This window comes from Diabrotica virgifera, chromosome 1 (genome assembly GCF_917563875.1).
Source record: "Diabrotica virgifera virgifera chromosome 1, PGI_DIABVI_V3a".
NCBI lineage: Eukaryota > Metazoa > Arthropoda > Insecta > Coleoptera > Chrysomelidae > Diabrotica > Diabrotica virgifera.
In genome coordinates, this window is record NC_065443.1 from 227,063,851 (window position 1) to 227,083,686 (window position 19,836).

The window sequence follows — 19,836 nt, forward strand, 5'->3', positions numbered from 1 at the left end:
GCGTTAGTGAAAAAAGAACTATGTAATTATTTATAACGTTCAATAAGCTTAAATGAATTAAGAAAAACGGCAAACCTACATTTTTTCTTAAAATAAACAAATCAAACAATACTACGGATAAAAACCTATAATTTTTAACTAGAACAATGTGTAGTAAAGTTAAGGGCGTAGGCGCAAAATTTCGCGCCAATGTGTTTTAAATACATTCACTTTTTCGAATCCTGAGAAAACTAAAATAAGGCAGTCAATGAGGGTATTTGGCTCCAAATTCCATCCTCCTACATCGATTTACTTGATATTTTCGCAGTAAGTAGGTAATATCTCAAGAAACAAAGTCTACCCTATGCCGATGTGCGCTTTTATCTTGGGGGTGGTTCCCACCCCTTCTCGGGGGTGAAAAATGTTTTGGTTAAAATAGCCACGGAAGAGGCTAGAGAACCTTATTTTATGCAAAAACTGTTCTATAATTATTTTTTGCAAACTCAATATTTTTTTAGTTATTCGTGGTTAAAAATTGGTCATTTTCATTGAAAAATTACACCTTTTCGGACGGATTTTTGCGAATACTTTAAAAACTATGCATCTAGCAAAAAATCTATATAAAATATTTCTGTAGGTTATAAAAAAACAAACAGATTTGTTACTTCATAAATCTTCTAGTTAAAATAAAAAAGAGGGGTATGCTCAAATCAGTTTATTCAACTTGAAATAACAGGGAAACTGTCGATTTTACTTGTATAATGATACTAATAACTTTTGTAGGGCTTGAAAAGACCTTTAAAGTGAGCAATACTAAATGTCGATCACATTTAAACTAAGCGAAATATTCTGCAATAAAGTTGATGACTAATGTATTTTAAGAAGAAAATTTAACCCCTCATCCTTCAGAACTTAAATAAATCGTTTTCCTTCTTCAATACTTTTTATTATAGTGTTATTTCTAGGTTCAAAAAGTTGGGCTGGATTAAAATAAACGGTTTTTGAAAAAAATAAGATTAAATTATAGAGCGCGTTTTTAAATTTTCTTAAAAATCTTCCTTTTCCTCCATGTAACTCGAAAAAGATAAGAGATACAAAAAAAAGATACCACACAGAAATGTAGGGCTTTTTCAGATATAAATTTCCATTTTTTGTTCATTACTGTATCTCTTATAATTTTCAAGTTACATGGAGAAAAAGGAAGATTTTTAAGAAAATTTAAAAATGCGCTCTATAATTTGATCTTTTTTTTTTTCAAAAACCATTCATTTTAAACCCGTCCAACTTTTTGAACATAGAAATAACGCTATAATAAAAGGTATTGTAGAAGGAAAACGATGCATTTACATTTTGGTGGATGGGTGTTAAAATTACTTCTCATTTTTTCTTAAAATACATTCGTTATCAATTTTGTTTGCAGCATATCTCGCTTAGTTTTAATATAATGTACCTCTAACAGAGGAAAAATTGATGGTGGTAGGGGAGTCTTCATCAACTTCATAATCTTATTGTCTAAAGCTCCAAATTCCAAGAAATGAATACTTCTAACCTGCAATAGTATTTCTTTGAAACATTTTTTAAAGTTGGCTATCTCGTTTAAAAGCCTGGGTCCCTAAAAAAATAAAACTTCATTAATTCGATGATTTTAGAGATAGTATTATCCGCAAATGCTAGGTAGACTCACGAACAAACCATTGCGTTGCAAAATTAGGAAATAAGGAAGAACAATCAATAACCTTAACCTTCCGATGACCAACCTTTTTTTGTTACACGGATGACCAAGGGGGGGAAATGACCCCAGGTCAAAAATGACAATTAACAAAAAAAATGAAGTTTTTTTTGTATGACATGGACTTTATGTCATTCAGCCAGTCACAACATGAGTATTAGTGTCATGTGTAGTGTGTATGTTGAGTAAGTGTCTTGTTACTTTGCAAAGTCGACGTCATTAGCGTAAAACTACTTGGAATTACACATTATAGACGGTATTTTACTAAATATCAACTTCAGAATATATTGTTTATTCGTAAAATATAGGGAATTTTTTTTATTTCAAAATATGACGATATCTAGAATGCTATTAAAGTCAAATAAAAAAATAATGAGTTAAAAATTGAAAATACTTTTGAATTTATTAAAGAAAAAAATTCGCTGGGGTCACAATTTCCCCCGCTTGGTCATCCAAAGGTTAAAAAAAGAAAAATCTTGACTAGATACCTTGGATATATTGTAGGAGGACCTAAATATGCTTTACTATAAAACATAATGAAAAGAAGAATAAAAAGTACTAAGAGTGAAAGCAAAAGGGAAGAAAAAATTAGGGAATGAGATGTCATAGATTGATTCAGCTGTACAACAAACTAACTATTTAAAATAGGAGTTAATACGATCAAAATTGCCATATTGATCTCCAATATCCTACAGGGAGATGAAACGTGAGGAACATAAAGAGTATGTATGTCCTGTAATAACAACACAGGAGTATATAAAATCTTTATAATTTGTTTTAATAATTATTATTGATGTAGTGGAGTCAATGAAGGTGGATATGAGTTATTACCTCAGATTTCGTTGAACCTCCATCGATTTTCATAAAAATTGGTGAGTAGTTAAAGGATACCTCAAGGAACAAAGGTGATATATTGCCAACTTGCGCTTTTTGCATTTTAGGGGTGAAATACACCCCTTTTTTAAAAATTATTTTTTAGATTTCTGAAAGTGCAGTCACTGTAAGTTTTCACTTCCTATTTTGTTGAACCTTCATCGATTTTCATGAAAATCGGTAAGTAGTTAGAGGATACTTCAAGCAATAATAAACATATAGCATTAACTTGCGCTTTTGAATTTTAGGGGTGTAATACGCCCCTAATTTTAAATTGTAAAAAATGCAGATTTCCGCATTATGGCGCAAGTAATCTCGTTTAATTAAGAAAAATAAATATTTTTTTTACATTTATGTGCATGAATTATATATTTTTTAATTTTTCAAACCTTATAGCAACCAAAAATCCGAAAATTAACAAGTCGAAAATCACGAAAACCTTATTCTTCTATATTTCTGAAAGTGTAGTCACTGAATGTTTTCACCCACTATTTCTTTGAACCTTCATCGATTTTCATGAAAATTGTTGCTTACTTAGAGGATACTTCAAAAAACAAAAGTGATATGGCACCAAGTTGCGCTTTCTGCATTTTAGGAGTGAAATCCACCTTTTTTTTAATAATAAAAATGCAGATTTCAGCATTCTGGCTCAAGCAATCTCGTTTAATTAAGTAAAATAAATGTTTTCTTACATTTATGTGCATGATTTATAATTTTTAGTAATTTTTTAAACTTTATAGCAACCAAAAATCAGAAAATTAGCAAATCGACAATCACGAAAAAAATTAATCTTTTATATTTCCAAAAAGGCAGTCACTGAAGGTTTTCACCCCTGATTTCGTTGAACCTTCATCAATTTTCATCAAAATTGGTAAGTAGTTAGAGGATACCTCAAGAAACAAAAATGATGTGGTGCCAACTTGCGCTTTTATCCTGGGGGTGGATGTTACCCCTTCTCATGGGTGAACACTCTTTTATTAAAAATAACCCCATAATTAGATAGAGGAGTAAATTCTAAGCAAACTTTCTTTTATCAAGTTTATAAATTTTTTATTTAAATAATATTTCATAATTTAATAAAATATTATTGGTACAGTAAAACCTGACAATAACGGCCACTAAAAATAGAAAACAATTGGCCGTTATAGAAATGTGGTCGCTAATGCTAGGTTTCCTTTTCCACAAATACATAAAATATAATTGAAAATTTATTTATTTTAGTAATTAAAGCAAATCTAATTAAATATAATTCTACAGACAAACGGAACATACTAAAACTAAATTCAATTTACTACAATATAAAACAATATCTATACGAAAAAACAACTACAAGAAAAACAAAATTTTTGTTTGTTTTACATTTCTTTAGATAAACGAAACATGCTAAAACTAATTTAATATAGGTAATACATAATATAAAACAGCATACTATAGCTACTACGAAAAATACGCTTATCACTAAAGTATCGTCGTGCTTCCATGCTATATTCAACAAAACCAACTTGGTAGGGCCTTTAATTAGATATCGCAAATCACTTTGGCTGAGTTTGTCTGCATATATATTATGTTTGAGGAATCCCTTTTTTTGTGAGACTGGATATAGGACATTTCTCAAGTATAAATTCACATTCATGGTATATCGTTGCTATACAGGGATAATAATCTGTGCAATGTTATGGTACAGGCTACGTTAAATATGAAGTAAATGTGGAAGATATACACTGGTTATTCATTTCAATTTAATTTGATTGTTTTGTAATCGTTTACAATATTTAAAATAATTAAAGACATAAAGTTAGGGATTTCAAAAATAAATTCAGTTCTCACTGGCAGGGTGGGAAATAATAAAGTGCCATACAATAGCATTTCATTACAATGCTCATTACAGGCATTACAGGCTGCTCCGTTTGAGAAAACTCATACTCTCAAACTTTGAGAAAACACTCATTCAGTTTCGACCAACCCTGTATTAGCTAAAATTAAACGTTTTGCTAGATTAACAATTTTTAACAATAATAAATTATATTAAAAATCACTTGAACATAAATTGATTATCTGATGTCAAATCACTACAATTATACAGGGGGTGAATATTGCTATGAAATTTGAAAATAAAAACGTAATTATCTTTTAAACTACTTCGTATAACATCACAAAACCTGATATTTTAAGAAATAAAACATAGAGGGGAATCCAAAAATGTAAAAATATACAGGGTGTTCCATTAAACAAAAGATAATTTGGTTTCACCCTGTCAATATGGGTGGCACTGTATATTTGGAAATGTATTTAAATTCTGATATTATCTATGCCCCAATCTCACCTAAATAAACTTTTTTCGTATCTCCTGCAACAAACGACTAATTGGACTTCCCACAACCTGTATACATACAAAATCTCCGCTATAAATTTTTTTCAAAGAAAATGTTATTGGTTTTTTTAAAATAACTCCGTTAAATTTTGAAATATGAGATTTATCCAAAAAGCATTACAAAGCTAAGTAAAAGTTCTGTAACACTGTATTAAACATAATTTTCTAAATCCTTTATTTTTTTTTAAATACAAGGTGAAAGGGCCCCGGTTACATGGTTCTCGCAGTAAAATTTAGGTTTTAAATGTTTCTATCTCGGTTATTTTTTGTCGTAAAAAAATATTAAGAAAAGAAAAAGCTTAAATAAAGTTAGAACTAAAATTTTATTCTCTACCATTTTTTAAGTATATCGAGTATTTTTGGAGTTATTATCAAAAAAAAAAATGAAATTCACGAAAATTTGAAAAATTCTAATTTTTTTAATCGTATTTTTTTTCAAAAATATGTATTCTAAACCGGTCAAAATTGTTGAAGTTATTACTCATGTTAAAATAAATAAAGTTTTAAATGGGTTACTATAAACTTTAATTTTTGTGGAAATGACGTATGTTTCATTTTTCATTCTTCCCTAAAAAATCTGAAAGGGTCCTCTTATTTCCATCATAACTTGCTTAATTTTGATGCTATTGACTTCTTATATAGCTTTTTGATAGTTACCTTTAAGTACTTTATTAAAATGTTTAATATCTATATTTAACAAAGTGCATCGTTTTCCTGTTATTTAAGCTTGAATACTAAGATTTGAGTACTCGCGGAAAAAAAAATATACATTCAATTGCATATAACTCACTTTGTATATGTAATAAAGGATTTTTCGAATAAGGGGCTTATTTATTTTTATATTATCTTCGATTTTTAAATAACAACTTTTTTGAAGAAACTTATGGTTTTTGAGTTATTTATGAAAAACTGCTTTAAAACATGGATTTTCTTCAGGAAAAATCGAAACTTTTGATCTTTAATAACTCAAAAACTATTGATTTATTGAAATAACTTTATATAACAAATTTTACTTATAATTTGTCCCTCTATCGATTAGTGGTATTATTTTTAATAAAATAGTTTCCACCCCCGAGAAGGGGTGGCATCCCCCCCCCCCCCCAGGGTAAAAGCGCAAGTTGGTACCATGTCACCTTTGTTTCTTGAGGTATCCTCTACATACTTACCAATTTTCATGAAAATCGATGGAGTTTCAACGAAATCGGAGGTGAAAACCTTCATTGACTCCACTAATGGTTAATGTAAAAGTAGTAACAAAAATCAATTAGCTGAGATTGTTTACTGTGTTAATTGTGTTATTTTATAATAGTTTATTTTTAGTGCGTCAAGGACTGTCTAAGTAAAGGAATACCAAAACCAGGATTCTGTCCTGATAAAAATACCCATCACCTACCATTTTCCGGAAATTGCGTCAAAAATTGCGAAAAGGACTCTCAATGTGGTGGAGTTGCAAAATGCTGCCCGCATGGATGTGGAACCACGTGTCAAATGTTAGTAAACTTGGACTTTGTTGAAGGTTAGTGCCTATTTATTTCATTTCCAATATGTTAAAATACTTTTATTGTATTCTGAAAACAGTGTTACTATTAATATGATTTGCTAATCTGTTTATATACCTACTCTTTTATATTGACGTCGCATCTCTAAATCTGAGTAATAGAGCTAAGAAAATAACAAATGCTTACAGCGTAAGTGGAAATGCTTCGATAATGTTTCATTTATACAGCGTAGCAAATTAAACAAAAGATCAACATTTCAATATCAATTAAACAAATTACAGGAATAAATCAATTAATAATGACTTGATGCAACTTGGTGGACAACACTCTCTTGAAGATTGACTGCAGCCTTTTTAAAGAAGTCTATGGTGACTCCAGCAATGTGTGGCATTACGTTATCCTTCTGAAAAATTTCTGGTCCCAAGCCAATTGTACTCTGCAACATTCAAGAGGATTAAGTCGATGTGTAGGGGCAATAGATAGCAGCGAGTGTGGCTGAAATGAAAATAATCCAAAACTGTGAACTGGACCATAAATTGTTTGCATCCCAATTGGTCTTCTATGTTTTGCAAACCGTTGATAGATCTGGTAGTGGAGAAGTCGTCTCTTACATCCATCAACAATGCCATGTCCGATAACAACTTAACACAGTCTCTAAACTCCAGTGAACGTCATTCGCAATTTACCGGGAAGAAAATCCGGCTTCTCTTATGCCAACTGTCCGCCCCCTATCAAACTCACTCGGTTGAAGGAAATTTGCGAGTGTTCGTATAGTCGAAAAAATAAAGCACTGAACCTCCGAAAAAAAAAGGACAAGACGGATCTTAAAAATTCTTTTTGCATTCGATTCGTAAATGCGACAGGAAACTTTGTGAACAGGAGCCATGATATAATATTGAAAAACTGCATACAAAAAATGCATTCTTAAAGTGCATCTCAAACAGACAATAAAAAAAATTCGAAACTCGTCAATTATCGGCGGAAATCAGCTCAGACAGACAGAAGTGCATCTCAAACAGACAATAAAAAAATTCGAAACTCGTCAATTATCGGCGGAAATCAGCTCAATTTTGTCACTCGGGGGTTTTGGGGTCACTTAAAACGAATATGACGTCAAAAGTGATCTTCGGAGTACCTGATGCCCAGGGTACCTACTGTGTACCATGTCTTGTGGAGTTCTCGGCAAATTCATTAAAAATAAGTCAAAAATAATTACTCGGGGGGTTTTTGGGGCCGCTAACGACGAATATGACATCGGAAGTAATTTCCAGGGTACCTACTGTTTACCTCGTCTTGTGGAGTTTTCGGCAAAAAAAATATTAAAAAATTAGTCAAAAATACTTACTCGGGTGTTTTTGGGATCCCTAACGACGAATATGAGATCAGAAGCGATCTCCGGAATACCTGGTGCCCAGGGTACCTACTTCTTATGGAGTTTTAGGCAAATTCATAAAAAAATTAGCCAAAAATCATTACTCGGGGTTTTTTGGACCGCTGACGACGAATATGACATCGGAAGTTCTCTACGGAGTACTTGGTACCCAGGGTACCTACTGTTTATCTCGTTTTCTGGATTGTTTGGCAAATTCCTTAAAAAATTAATTAAAATTCATTACTTAGGGGTTTCTGGGGTCTCTGACGACGAATATGACATCGGAAGTGATCTCCGGTGTACCTGGTGCCCAGGGTACCTACTGTTTATCTCGTAACTAATGATGTCTGACTAATTTTTTAATGAATTTGCCGAAAACTCCAGAAAGCGAGGTAAACAGTAGGTACCCTGAGTACCAGGTACTCCGTAGATCACTTCCGATGTGATATTCATCGTCAGCGACCCAAAAACCCCCGAGTAATGATTTTTGGCTAATTTTTTAATGAATTTGCTGAAAACTCCATAAGAAGTAGGTACCCTGGGCACCAGGTATTCCGGATATCGCTTCCCATGTCATATTTGTCGTTAGCGACCCAAAAATCTCCGAGTAATTATTTTTGACTAATTTTTTAATAAATTTTTTGCCGAAAACTTCTCAAGAGAGCTAAACAGTAGGTACCCTGGGCACCAAGTAATCCGAAAATCACTTCCGATGTCATATTCGTCGCTAGCGGCCCCAAAAACCCCCCAGGTAATGATTTTTGACTAATTTTTTAATTAATTTTAATGACGAGCTAAACAGTAGGTACCCTTGGCAACAGGTACTCCGGAGTTCACTTTTGACGTCATATTCGTTTTCCCTCCCGAGTAACAAAATTGAACTCATTTTCGCCGATAATTTACGAGTTCTGAATTTTTTTTATTGTCTGTTTGAGATGCATTTTAACAATGCATTTTTTGTATGCAGTTTTTCAATATTATATCATGGCTCCGGTTCACAAAGTTTCTTGGCGCATTCACGAATCGGATGCAAAAATAATTACTAAGATCCATCTTGTCCTTTTTTTTCGGAGGTAAGGCTGATTTTAGTGCTTTATTTCTTCGTCTAGTATTCTAAGCATTGTAAACGATTTTCAAAAAAACCAAGTACCAGACACCGCTAACTTTTCATCTGTACTAAACTTGAAAATTCAAAATTTTAGCGGTTAGCAAATTCAGAAAAAAAATGAGTAAAAAAGAAATCCTAAACTGAATTCTAATAATTTATTATTTTTGCCAAGATAAGCCTATATACTAAATTTTACTTTTAATGGCAGGGGAGCAAAATGTGCTAAGTTTGCAGTCATTCGAGCGTTATGGGGACCTATTGGGTTGTGATTATTAGGTCCTAAAATCAAAAAAAGTTAAGTAAAATTTTACATTTTAATGGGGACTTTCCACGTTTTACTTAATTTTTTTATTTCCACCAATGTTTTTTTTTTCGATTATAGCGACACCTATCCATACTTCGAAAAAATTTCTCGAATGAAAGCTAATTTTTACGTAAAGAATCCAAATCTGCAATAAAAATTTGGGGTTCCCATTTAAGATTTTAAAGTAACTCCCACCTCCGTGGGGTGTTTGGTACCATTCGATAGATTTTTCAAAAACATTTTGAAAGTGTATTTTGCAGTTTTTCGATCTGATGTTCATTTTGCGAAATATCGCGGGGTTTGTATTTTAAATTTTAAATTTACCCCGCACGCCTCTCTGTGAGGGGTCATGTTTAGTACCATTCAATAGATTTTTGAAAAATATTGAAGACGTATTTTTTAAAAAGACTAAGTTTTCACTCTAATGGCATATAAAACAACATAATGCTATTTTACACCCTACCAGAATGAAATCAATGGGAACCTTCTCTGGTTACACCTCCGAGGCTTCTACAATTCGCAAGCCATACGGATGCTGAGACTAAGGAAGATGAGGGAATTCTACAATTTACAATTCACGTCCCATCTGCTCAGCGCGGTAAAGTTCCAACGAGAATGGTTCCCTTCATACTCCACACAGAGTAAATGTAAATCAAAAATGAATAACCATTTTCAATTTCGTTGCAAAACGAAAACACAGCCGAACCATATTCTAGTCCAATCAGAGAGTGCTGCAAGCACCCCTACCGGTTTCGAAACTTATTAGTCTCTCATCAGGAGGCACATATGCTGCTCTACCTGTGCTATGCTGCTCTACCTCTACGTATTTTTTAGTTTTTCGATCTGACGTTCACTTCGCGAAATATTCGCTTTTTTTTTGTAAAACTTTTTGACTTACCCATTTCTTTAGGCCCCGCTCAAATCGCCGCTCTCTTTTGCATGTACTTAACTTACCTTATCTTAATCTGACAATTTCGAGTATTTTTAAGGATAGATTTTTTTTCGGGCCTTCCTTAACGAACTTCCCTGTGTTAAGAGCCAATATATGGTAGAGGTACATCTGCAGGGTACTAGGTTTCTCCCCATATGATAATCTGACGCGCTCGAGTAACTGCAAAAATCACCGCTTGGGCTTCCCTACCATAATATTTGAGACTCATTTTTTCGTACCAGTGCTTACGTTCCGTCCGTTTCACCCAGTCCAATATTGTTCTTTTGGCTGTGATTCTTGATTCTTGTTATGCCAACGGCAGGTTCTGGGCACATTACTGTTTCTTTTGCCTCTCTCCTGGCAATTAGTTTGTTACTTTTTCCGATCCGAATCAGTTTTTGAAGACAGTTCCAAACTTAAGGTCAATCCAATTCGTTTCCAGTGCCTCTAATAACGCCTGGCTATGACATATAATTTTTATAGATCTATCCCTACAGTTCCTATTTAGTAGTTCCTGTAGGTACATCTATAGCATAAATTTCCGCTTGGAAGATGGTAGAGTGATTACCTAGGCTTTTGCGCAGGTTTAGCCTTGATTACCCTCCGTACATCACAGTTCCAAATTTTCAGCATTTTTAGAGCCGTCAGTTAACCAGAATTGACCTGCTATTATAAGATTCGTTTTATTCGACTCCCACTTGTCGTTTTTTCCGTTTAGGACTATTTTCAACTCTGGGTGATTTTGTCGTATATTCTCGTTGAGGGTCTGTTGTTGGCATCTAGACCATCATAGTGCGCTTTACGTAATCATATGTATGACTACAGTCACATATATTTCGACATGCCCAAAGGGGCAGTTTTGATTTGTTAGTTAATCTTATACAGGGTGTCCCGAAAAGAATGGTCATAAATTACACCACACATTCTGGGGTCAAAAATAGTTTGATTGAGCCTAACTTACCTCAGTACAAATATGCTCATAAAAAAAGTTACAGCCCTTTGAAGTTACAAAATGAAAATCGATTTTTTCAATATATCGAAAACTGTTAGAGATTTGTTATTGAAAATGGACATGTATCATTATTATGGCAGGAACATTGTAAAACAAAATTATAGTGAAATTTGTCAACCTCATAAAAAATTTATGGGCATTTTGTTCCCTTAAACCCCCCCAAACTTTTGTGTACGTTCCAATTAATTCATTATTGTGGTACCATTAGTTAAACACAACGTTTTTAATACTTTTTTGCCTCTTAGTATTTTTTCTATAAGCCAGTTTTTATCGAGATGCGGCTTCTTTTTCAATACATTTACGTAAAAATTTTATGGGGGTTTTGTTCCTTTAAACCCCCCAAATGTTTGTGTACGTTCCAATTAAACTGTTATTGTGGTACCATTTGTTAAACACAGTGTTTTTAAAACTTTTGCCTCTTAGTCTTTTTTTCATAAGTCACCTTTTGTCGAGATGTAGCTTCTTTTTCAAAATATACCTAAAAATGTAAATTGTAAATAAATTTTCAGATCATTAATAGGTCTCTATAATCGTACTTTATTTACCATATACAAATATGTAGTGGATTCGACAAATATTCAAAATATCTCGATAAACACTGGCTTATCGAAAAAGTACTAAGAGGCAAAAAAGTTTTAAAACATTGTGTTTAATTAATGGTGCCACAATAATAATTTAACTGGAACGTACGCAAAAGTTTGGGGGGGTTTAAGAGAACAAAACTCCCATAAAATTTTTATGGGGTGCACAAATTTCACTTTAATTTTTTTTTAAGATGTTGCTGCCATAAAAATGCCACATGCCCATTTTCAATAAAAAATCCCTGAGAATTTTCGATATATGAAAAAAAATCGATTTTCATTTTGTAATTTCAAAGGGCTGTAACTTTTTTTGTGTGCACTATTGTATATAGGTAAGTGAGGTCCAATCAACCTATTTTTGACCCCAGAATCTGTGGTATAATTTATGACCAATATTTTCGGGACACCCTGTATAATACAATCTTCGAAAAAATAATAAACAAAGTACATCAACCAAGTTTGCATAACAACGAAACTAACTGGTCCCAATTTAGAGAAAAACTAGACAACCTGATCTCACTAAATCTGTCCTTGAAAAATGAACTCCAACTAGAATCAGCTGTAGGTAACCTAACAAAAAGCATACAAATTGTTGCATGGTACGCGACTCCCAGCTACGAACCATCTCCAAACAGAAATAATGTGTCTCCCACAATTAAACAAAAATTTTTAGAAAAACGACAATTATGTAAAAATTGGCAACAGTCAAGAACGGCAGAAAATAAGAAAACACTTAACAAGCAAAATTTTTAGAAAAACGACAATTATGTAAAAATTGGCAACAGTCAAGAACGGCAGAAAATAAGAAAACACTTAACAAAGCAACAAAGGAATTAAAGGATCTAATCCAAGAAGAAGAAAACCATGGAATACAAGAATATTTTTAGAAAATTTAACACCAACTGTTTAAATTTACGTAAAAATTTTATTTAAATTAGAAAATTTAACTACAGATTATTCACTCTGGAAAGCCACGAAAAAACTCAAACGGCCCCAACAGCATAACCCACCAATCAAAGATGAGGCAAACACCTGGGCTAGGAACGACAAAGAAAAAGCTGATCTTTTTGGCAAGCACCTTCAAAAAGTATTCACGCCATACCCTTCTACAGTATCTACAGAGGAAGAAACAGAACTAACCAGATTCCTAACAGCACCGTTTCAAATGGATCTGCCCCACACGAAATTTATAGTCAGTCAACCAAGTAAAACAAACAATAATACATGAAATCAACAACAAAAAAGCCACTGGATTTGACCTAATCTCTGGCAAGATTCTAAAAGAAGTCTCGGATAAGTGCATAAAACTAATCACCTTTATATTTAATGCAATTCTGCGCCGAAACTACTTGTCTAGTTCATGGAAAGTGGCACAAATCCTTATGATCTTTAAACCCGGAAAAAGACCGGAAAATGCATCTTCATACCGGCCTATAAGCCTTTTGCCTATGATTAGCAAAGTCTTTGAAAAAATGTACGTAAAAAGGTTGAAAACGATAAAAGATGAAAATAAAATAATTCCAGAACATCAATTAGGTTTCCGAGACAAACACGGAACCATAGAACAAGTGCATAGGCTAGTCAACCAAATAAACAAGGATTTTAACGCCAAAAGATACTGTTCTGCTGCTTTCCTTGACATATCTCAGGCTTTTGACAAGGTATGGCACATAGGGCTACAAATAAAATTAAAGAAGCTCCTACCCTATCCTTACTTCCAGCTCTTAAAATCCTACATTGAAAATAGACACCTTCCTTATGAAGCACGGTAACGAGCACACTAAGATATATCCTATTCACTCAGGCATCCCACAAGGCAGCGTTCTCGGCCCAATTCTATATCTTTAATACACAGCGGACATTCCAACATCTGGTACAACTACAGTTGCAACGTATTCAGATGACACTGCTATCCTGGCATCCCACACAGATCCAACAACAGCATCAAGGAATATTCAATCAAACCTAAATAGAATATAGCAATGGATGAAAGTATGGCGCATCAAATCTAATGGAACTAAATCATTGCATGTAACATTCACGCTACGCAGAGAAACATGTCCCCCTGTATATATTGATAATTGTCTAATTCCTCAATCCGAGGACGCTAAATATCTTGGCATGTACTTGGACCGCCGTCTAACTTTGAAAAAATATATTTTCACCAAAACGAAAACAGCTTGGACTTAAATTAAGAAATATGTATTGGCTCATTGGACGCAAATCCAAACTATCTTTGGATAACAAAATTTTACTCTAGAAGTCCATCCTCAAGCCCATATGGACTTATGGGATTCAGCTATAGGGCACTGCTAGCGTCTCCAATACAAACATCTTACAGAGATTTCAAAACAAGGTGCTGCGTGCCATAGTCAATGCGCCATACTATGTATCCAACGAGGTGATTCAACAGACATCCCCCTAGAATCCGTGAAAGAAACCATACAACGTTTTAGTGTTAAATACTGTGAACGAGTGTTAGTGCATCCTAATGCGTTTGCCAGACAATTAAATGTGCGGGACGTCTTTGAAGTGCGTAGACTAAAACGGCAACTGCCGTCTGACTTGACCAACTGAATGTAATCAAAAGTGTATTCAGACTGATAAAATTTTAGTTTTAGAATTGTAAAGAGGTTACTTACTGGAGTAACTCTCTACATGTCTGTAGTTTTTTTACCATAACAAATGCTTAATGCCCAATGGGCAGATTGTTGTACTCAATGGAGTTAATAAAAAAATATAAGCCGCTTATTTAGTATTATTCCTAGATATTTGACCTCATTCGCCTATTTGACAGTTTCTTCAACCAGAGCGGATATCCAGATGTTATCTATGTTCCGTTTCCTTATGAAACTGACTACTACTCTTTTACTAGGATCGACAGAGGTTTTTTTCGTCGCACCGACTAGTAAGGATATTTCATATTCTTTGGAGTGTGCTGGATAGAACGTTACCATATTTTTCTCTTACCATAATTTACTAGACCGTCCGCATATGTCTGCACTTTTATCCCCTACGCGTCAAGGAGCAAGATAAAGTCATCCACCAGGAGTTACCACTGGAGGGGAGAAATCACTTCCCCCTATAAGCACCCTTAGTTGTTTTGGCCAAACTCTCCTCTCCTTGCAGGTTTGTTAGAATCTGATATTTTCCAGTATATCTTTTATCCAGTTGCATTTTAAGTGTTCAAATTTAGCATAGGTACTTACCTCCCCTATTATAATATAATGCTATCTTTAAAGTGTATAAAGTAACTAAGGTTCTATATTATGTAGGTACATATTACTTGAATTAGATTGTGAATATACCGCAGACGATTTAAAATATCTTCTATGTTTCTACACCGATCAATAATTTGGGATATATGCTCGTCTTTATTTAATGATATATAATAATAAGTATTAATAAGTATTATTTAAATTTTAATCTACAATTATATATGTCAATTAGTATATGTATACAGGGTGTTTCATTAATAATTGTCCATATAGTAACTGGAGAAACCTTAGCACAAAATACGAAGATTTAACCTAAAACACTTAAATAAAATGTGGTTCCTTACTGAGTTACAGGGTATTTTATCTAAAAATTTAAAAACTATTTTTGCTCAGCATTTTAAAACCATTCCATGTATCCTTTTCATATTTGGCATAAAGTGCGACTACTATACACCCTACTAAATTATGATAAACAAACGTTTCTAGCTACTTCCAGAGGCGTACGACAGGGAATAGTGAATGGTTGACCCCTCTCAAATTCTACGCCACTGGAGGAATTACTATTTTAGTGCCATTTTTAGATTTTCCAATACTTTCTACGAAAATAATATACTCTTTATTAGTAACGATAAAGTCATTAGTTTTCGAGATATTTGAAGTTAAATATGAAACGGCACAGTTATTTTGATTAATTTATGATATGATTCATATATGATTAAAATTTAAAAATTATTTGTACCATTACATTAAAACTATTTGGCGTATCCCTATCATACTTGGCAGAAAGTGTAGGTACTGTACACCCTACTGAATTAAGATAAATAAACGTTTCTGGCTACCACCAGAGGCGTACGACAGGGGTTAGTGACTGGTTGACCCTTCCCAAATTCTACGCCACTGACAAAATTGCTATTTTCGTGCAATTTTTTGATTTTTCAATACTTTTTATGTAAATAATATACTCTTCCGCCGTAACGATAAAATGATTAGTTTTCGAGATACTTTAAATTAAAAATGAAGCGACACAATACATTAATCAAAATAACAGTGTCGTTTCATTTTTAATTTCAAATATCTCGAAAACTAATGACTTTATCGTTACGAATGAAGAGTATATTATTTTCATAGAAAGTATTGGAGAATCTAAAAATTAAACTAAAATAGTAATTCCACCAGTGGCGTAGAATTTGAAAAGGGTCAACCATTCACTTTCCCCCGTCGTACGCCTCTGGCAATAGCCACAAACGTTTGTTTAACATAATTTAGTAGTTTGTATAGCACCTATACTTCCTGCCAAGTATGAAAATAATAAGTCGAATAGTTTTAAAATGCTGAGCAAAAATAATTTTTAAATTTTTAGATAAAACACCCTGTAACTCAGTAAGGAACCACATTTTATTCAAGTGTTTTAGGTTAAATCTTCGTATTTTGTGCTAAGGTTTCTCCAGTTGCTATATGGACAATTATTAATGAAACACCCTGTATAAATTTACAGGCAATAAAATAGCATTATTGAATACATTATTATTAATTTAGATTATTAGGTTTTTAATATATTCTGACTGTATAAAGTCTTTGAAAATCAAATGATTAATTAAATTATGTTGATTCGATCTGTGAATATAAACATAATTGCAATTATTTGTAGTTTGATAATTGTGCATTTCCGAAGTTATGCTAATAAATCATATGCAATAGGTGAGATCTAAAATTGTTTATGACATTGTATATCTTTCTTGCTTATATTTTAAATGCATAAGCTTGTTTTAATGTTAATTTTAGCCTCCATTGATATTGTCTGACAATATTTTCTTTGGGCGTCTTATTGACCTTCCATTTAACGATCGGGTTCTCTAATATAAGAATCTAATAAAGGACCCCGCAGAAACCTTATGGGAAATGGCTCTGTCAAATGCTCTGAAACTTTGGGTTCTGGTAATGGGCGCGTAGCTCCAAAAAATCATGGTTTCAAGATATATGCCTCTGCCTGAAGTTATAGGCACGGTGAGGACGTTTGAGTTGGAATAAATTCATTTTCTCGAGAATGGGTGACTCTGTAGATAAATTACGAATCAGGTCGATTTTTATTTTTAAATTTTAATTTTTTGACATATTATATAGGTATCATACTAGTGACGCCATCCATCTGGGTGTGATGACGCAATCGATGATTTTTTTAACTAATAGGGGTCGTGTGATGGCTTATTTGAAAGGTTATTCAATTCTCTATTCACTAATATAAACATTAACATAAATATTTATACAGGGTGTCCTTAATTAGTTTTAATATGACCTCGGAGGTAAACTACACTATGTCGACATGGTGTTTTTTGAACAAGTTTTTTTAATCCACTTGTTTTATTAGTTGGATTCTAGAAATTGGTTATATATTATCATTAAAATATAGACGTATTGTCTATCAAGCCATTTAGCCCAGTAAATGAACGGTAAATTCGGCGATACCGTGTAATTTTCAGGGGCAACTCCGAATTGCATGAAAATTTGGATTTAGGTTCTACTTACCCTCCACTTCAAAATTGAAATTGTGCCGTTGGTTGCTTTTACTTGGGGGGTGACATTTACCCCTTTTCGGGGGGTAAAAAACATACGTTCAAGATAAGACTGGAAATGAATAAATTCACTGATTTTAAGCAACTTTTGTCCTATAGAGTTTTTTACTTAAGTCAATACTTTTCGAGTTATTTGCCATTGAAAATGTTGATTTTTCGACAAAAAAACTACCTTTTCAGACGGTTTTTCGCAAATAACTCAAAAAGTAAATATTTTATCGAAAAAAATATTCTTAGGAAAAGTGTAGCTTATAAAAAACCCGAAAAAATGGTGTATAAGTAAAGTCTATCAATCAAATAAAAACAAAGTTGTAGCTCATGAAAAATACGTTCTTATTCGTCTAATTCCAAATCGAATATTTCAAGGTGAAATCACCGAAAAATTAAGCACTTTTCGGGAAAAACCCATTTAAACTTTTTTAAAGTGTTTATAAAAAGCTTTGTTTTAATTGTTAACAAAAGTTTTAGCATTAAAAATAAGCAAGTTACGCTCAAAATAAAGTTGGCCCTCTTTTTTTGTAAAAAATCATTAAAATCTCGCCGTGTTTAGCTCCCCAAATGAAATTAATCGCTACCGCTTTACAAACAATTTACTTACCTATCTATTTTTTATATGATCTGTCAGTCTCACCGGTTTAAAGTGTTTATTTTTGAAAGGGTTATAATTGAGAAAGCTTGAATGGGTCACTAATCACGAGTGTATGCAAATTTTGAACAGCCATATCTTAACCAATTTTTGTCTTACGGAGAAACAAAATGAAACTAGCATATAATAGCAAAACCTAAATTTTTTTATTCTTTAAGATTTTTCTTTTCACTAATACTTTTAAGTTATTTTGAAAAAATGGAGTTTTTAGAAAATTTTTTTTACTATAAAACCAAATGTTTTCAAAAATAAGCACTTCAAACCAATCAAACTTACAGATCATATAAACAATACACATACAGTTAAAATAGATGGTAAAGCCAAACGATTAATTTCATTTAGGGTGCTAAATAGAGGGAGGTTTTCACGATTTTTTTTTTATCAAAAAAAGGGGCCAACTTTTTTTCAGTGTAACTCGTTTATTTTTGATGCTGTAAACTTTTATAAAAAAAAAAATTAATAAGATTTTTTCGATATTTTAAAAATGATAATAAGGTTTTCCCGAAAAACGCTTCTTGCTTCGGTGATGTCGCGTTGAATTATTCGATTTGGAATTAGACGAATAAGAACGTATTTTTCATGAGCTACAACTTTGCTTCTACTCAATTTGTACACTTTACTGTACACCATTTTTTTCGTTTTTTTATAGGCTACAGTTTTGCTAAAAATATTTTTTTCGATAAAATATTTAGTTTTTGAGTTATTTGGGAAAAACAGTCTGAAAACGTAGTTTTTATGTCGAAAAATCAACATTTTAAATCGCGAATAACTCGAAAAGTATTGGCTAACGTAAAAAACTTTATAGAACAAAAGGTGCTTAAAATAAGTCAATTTATCCATTTCCGTCCTTATTTTAAACACGCGTTTTTTATTCCCCGAGAAGGGGTAAATGTCACCCCCCAAGTAAAAGCAACCAACGGCACAAATTCAACTTTGAAGTGGAGGGTAAGTAGAACCTAAATCCAAATTTTCATGCAATTCGAAGTCGCCCCTGGAAATTACACTCCAAAACGGTCATTTATTGGGCTAATAATTATGATAAATATCAGATTTTGCTTAACATTCTAAGTGCTCTAAACTTTGTTGCAAACGCACGCTAAACACAGTTGCTCGAAATGACATAGTGTAGTTTACCTCCGAGGTCCTTACATTTATTATAATTATAAATTATAATAAATTATAGTATATTTTAATAGTCCATGTTGTGAGGCCGCTCTCGTTTGAAAAAATTTATGATTCGGTTTCTTTGCGGATTCCTCTTCAAAAATGTCTCTTTAAACAAATCTGAAGGGTGCCGGGCGAAATTTTTGGCAGAAATTGTTTAAACAATTTTTTTAAACAAAGATAAAAGTTCACTTCTTTTTGCTTCGGAAAATATGTTTTATGTTTCTTGGGTCATTCTAAATAAAAAAAGGTCTCGTGTTATTTCAATTTAAAATCTGAAACATGCGAAATACTCGTTTTCGAGGATTGAAAACTCATATGTAAATTATCTATTATTTTTGAGGTTACCAAGTGCCTAAATTGAATTTTAAACATTTTGTTTCAAGATTCTAAAGAGTCATCGGGGCTGAGTGCCTCAAATGTATAAGCAAGTGTTGTGACACTATACGTATTTTGCAAAGTAGAATAGGAAAATTGCT

General features: G+C 32.8%; 1 protein-coding gene across 2 annotated transcripts in view; it reads left to right on the forward strand.

The window, feature by feature from the left end:
* Positions 1-19,836, forward strand: part of LOC114329583 (anosmin-1) — a 242,873-nt gene that overhangs the window by 59,709 nt on the left and 163,328 nt on the right. For both annotated transcript variants that reach the window (XM_050641925.1, XM_050641926.1), the window contains exon 2: positions 6,273-6,468. In XM_050641925.1, the coding sequence (XP_050497882.1) occupies positions 6,273-6,468 (196 nt within the window). The remainder of the gene's footprint in view (positions 1-6,272; positions 6,469-19,836) is intronic.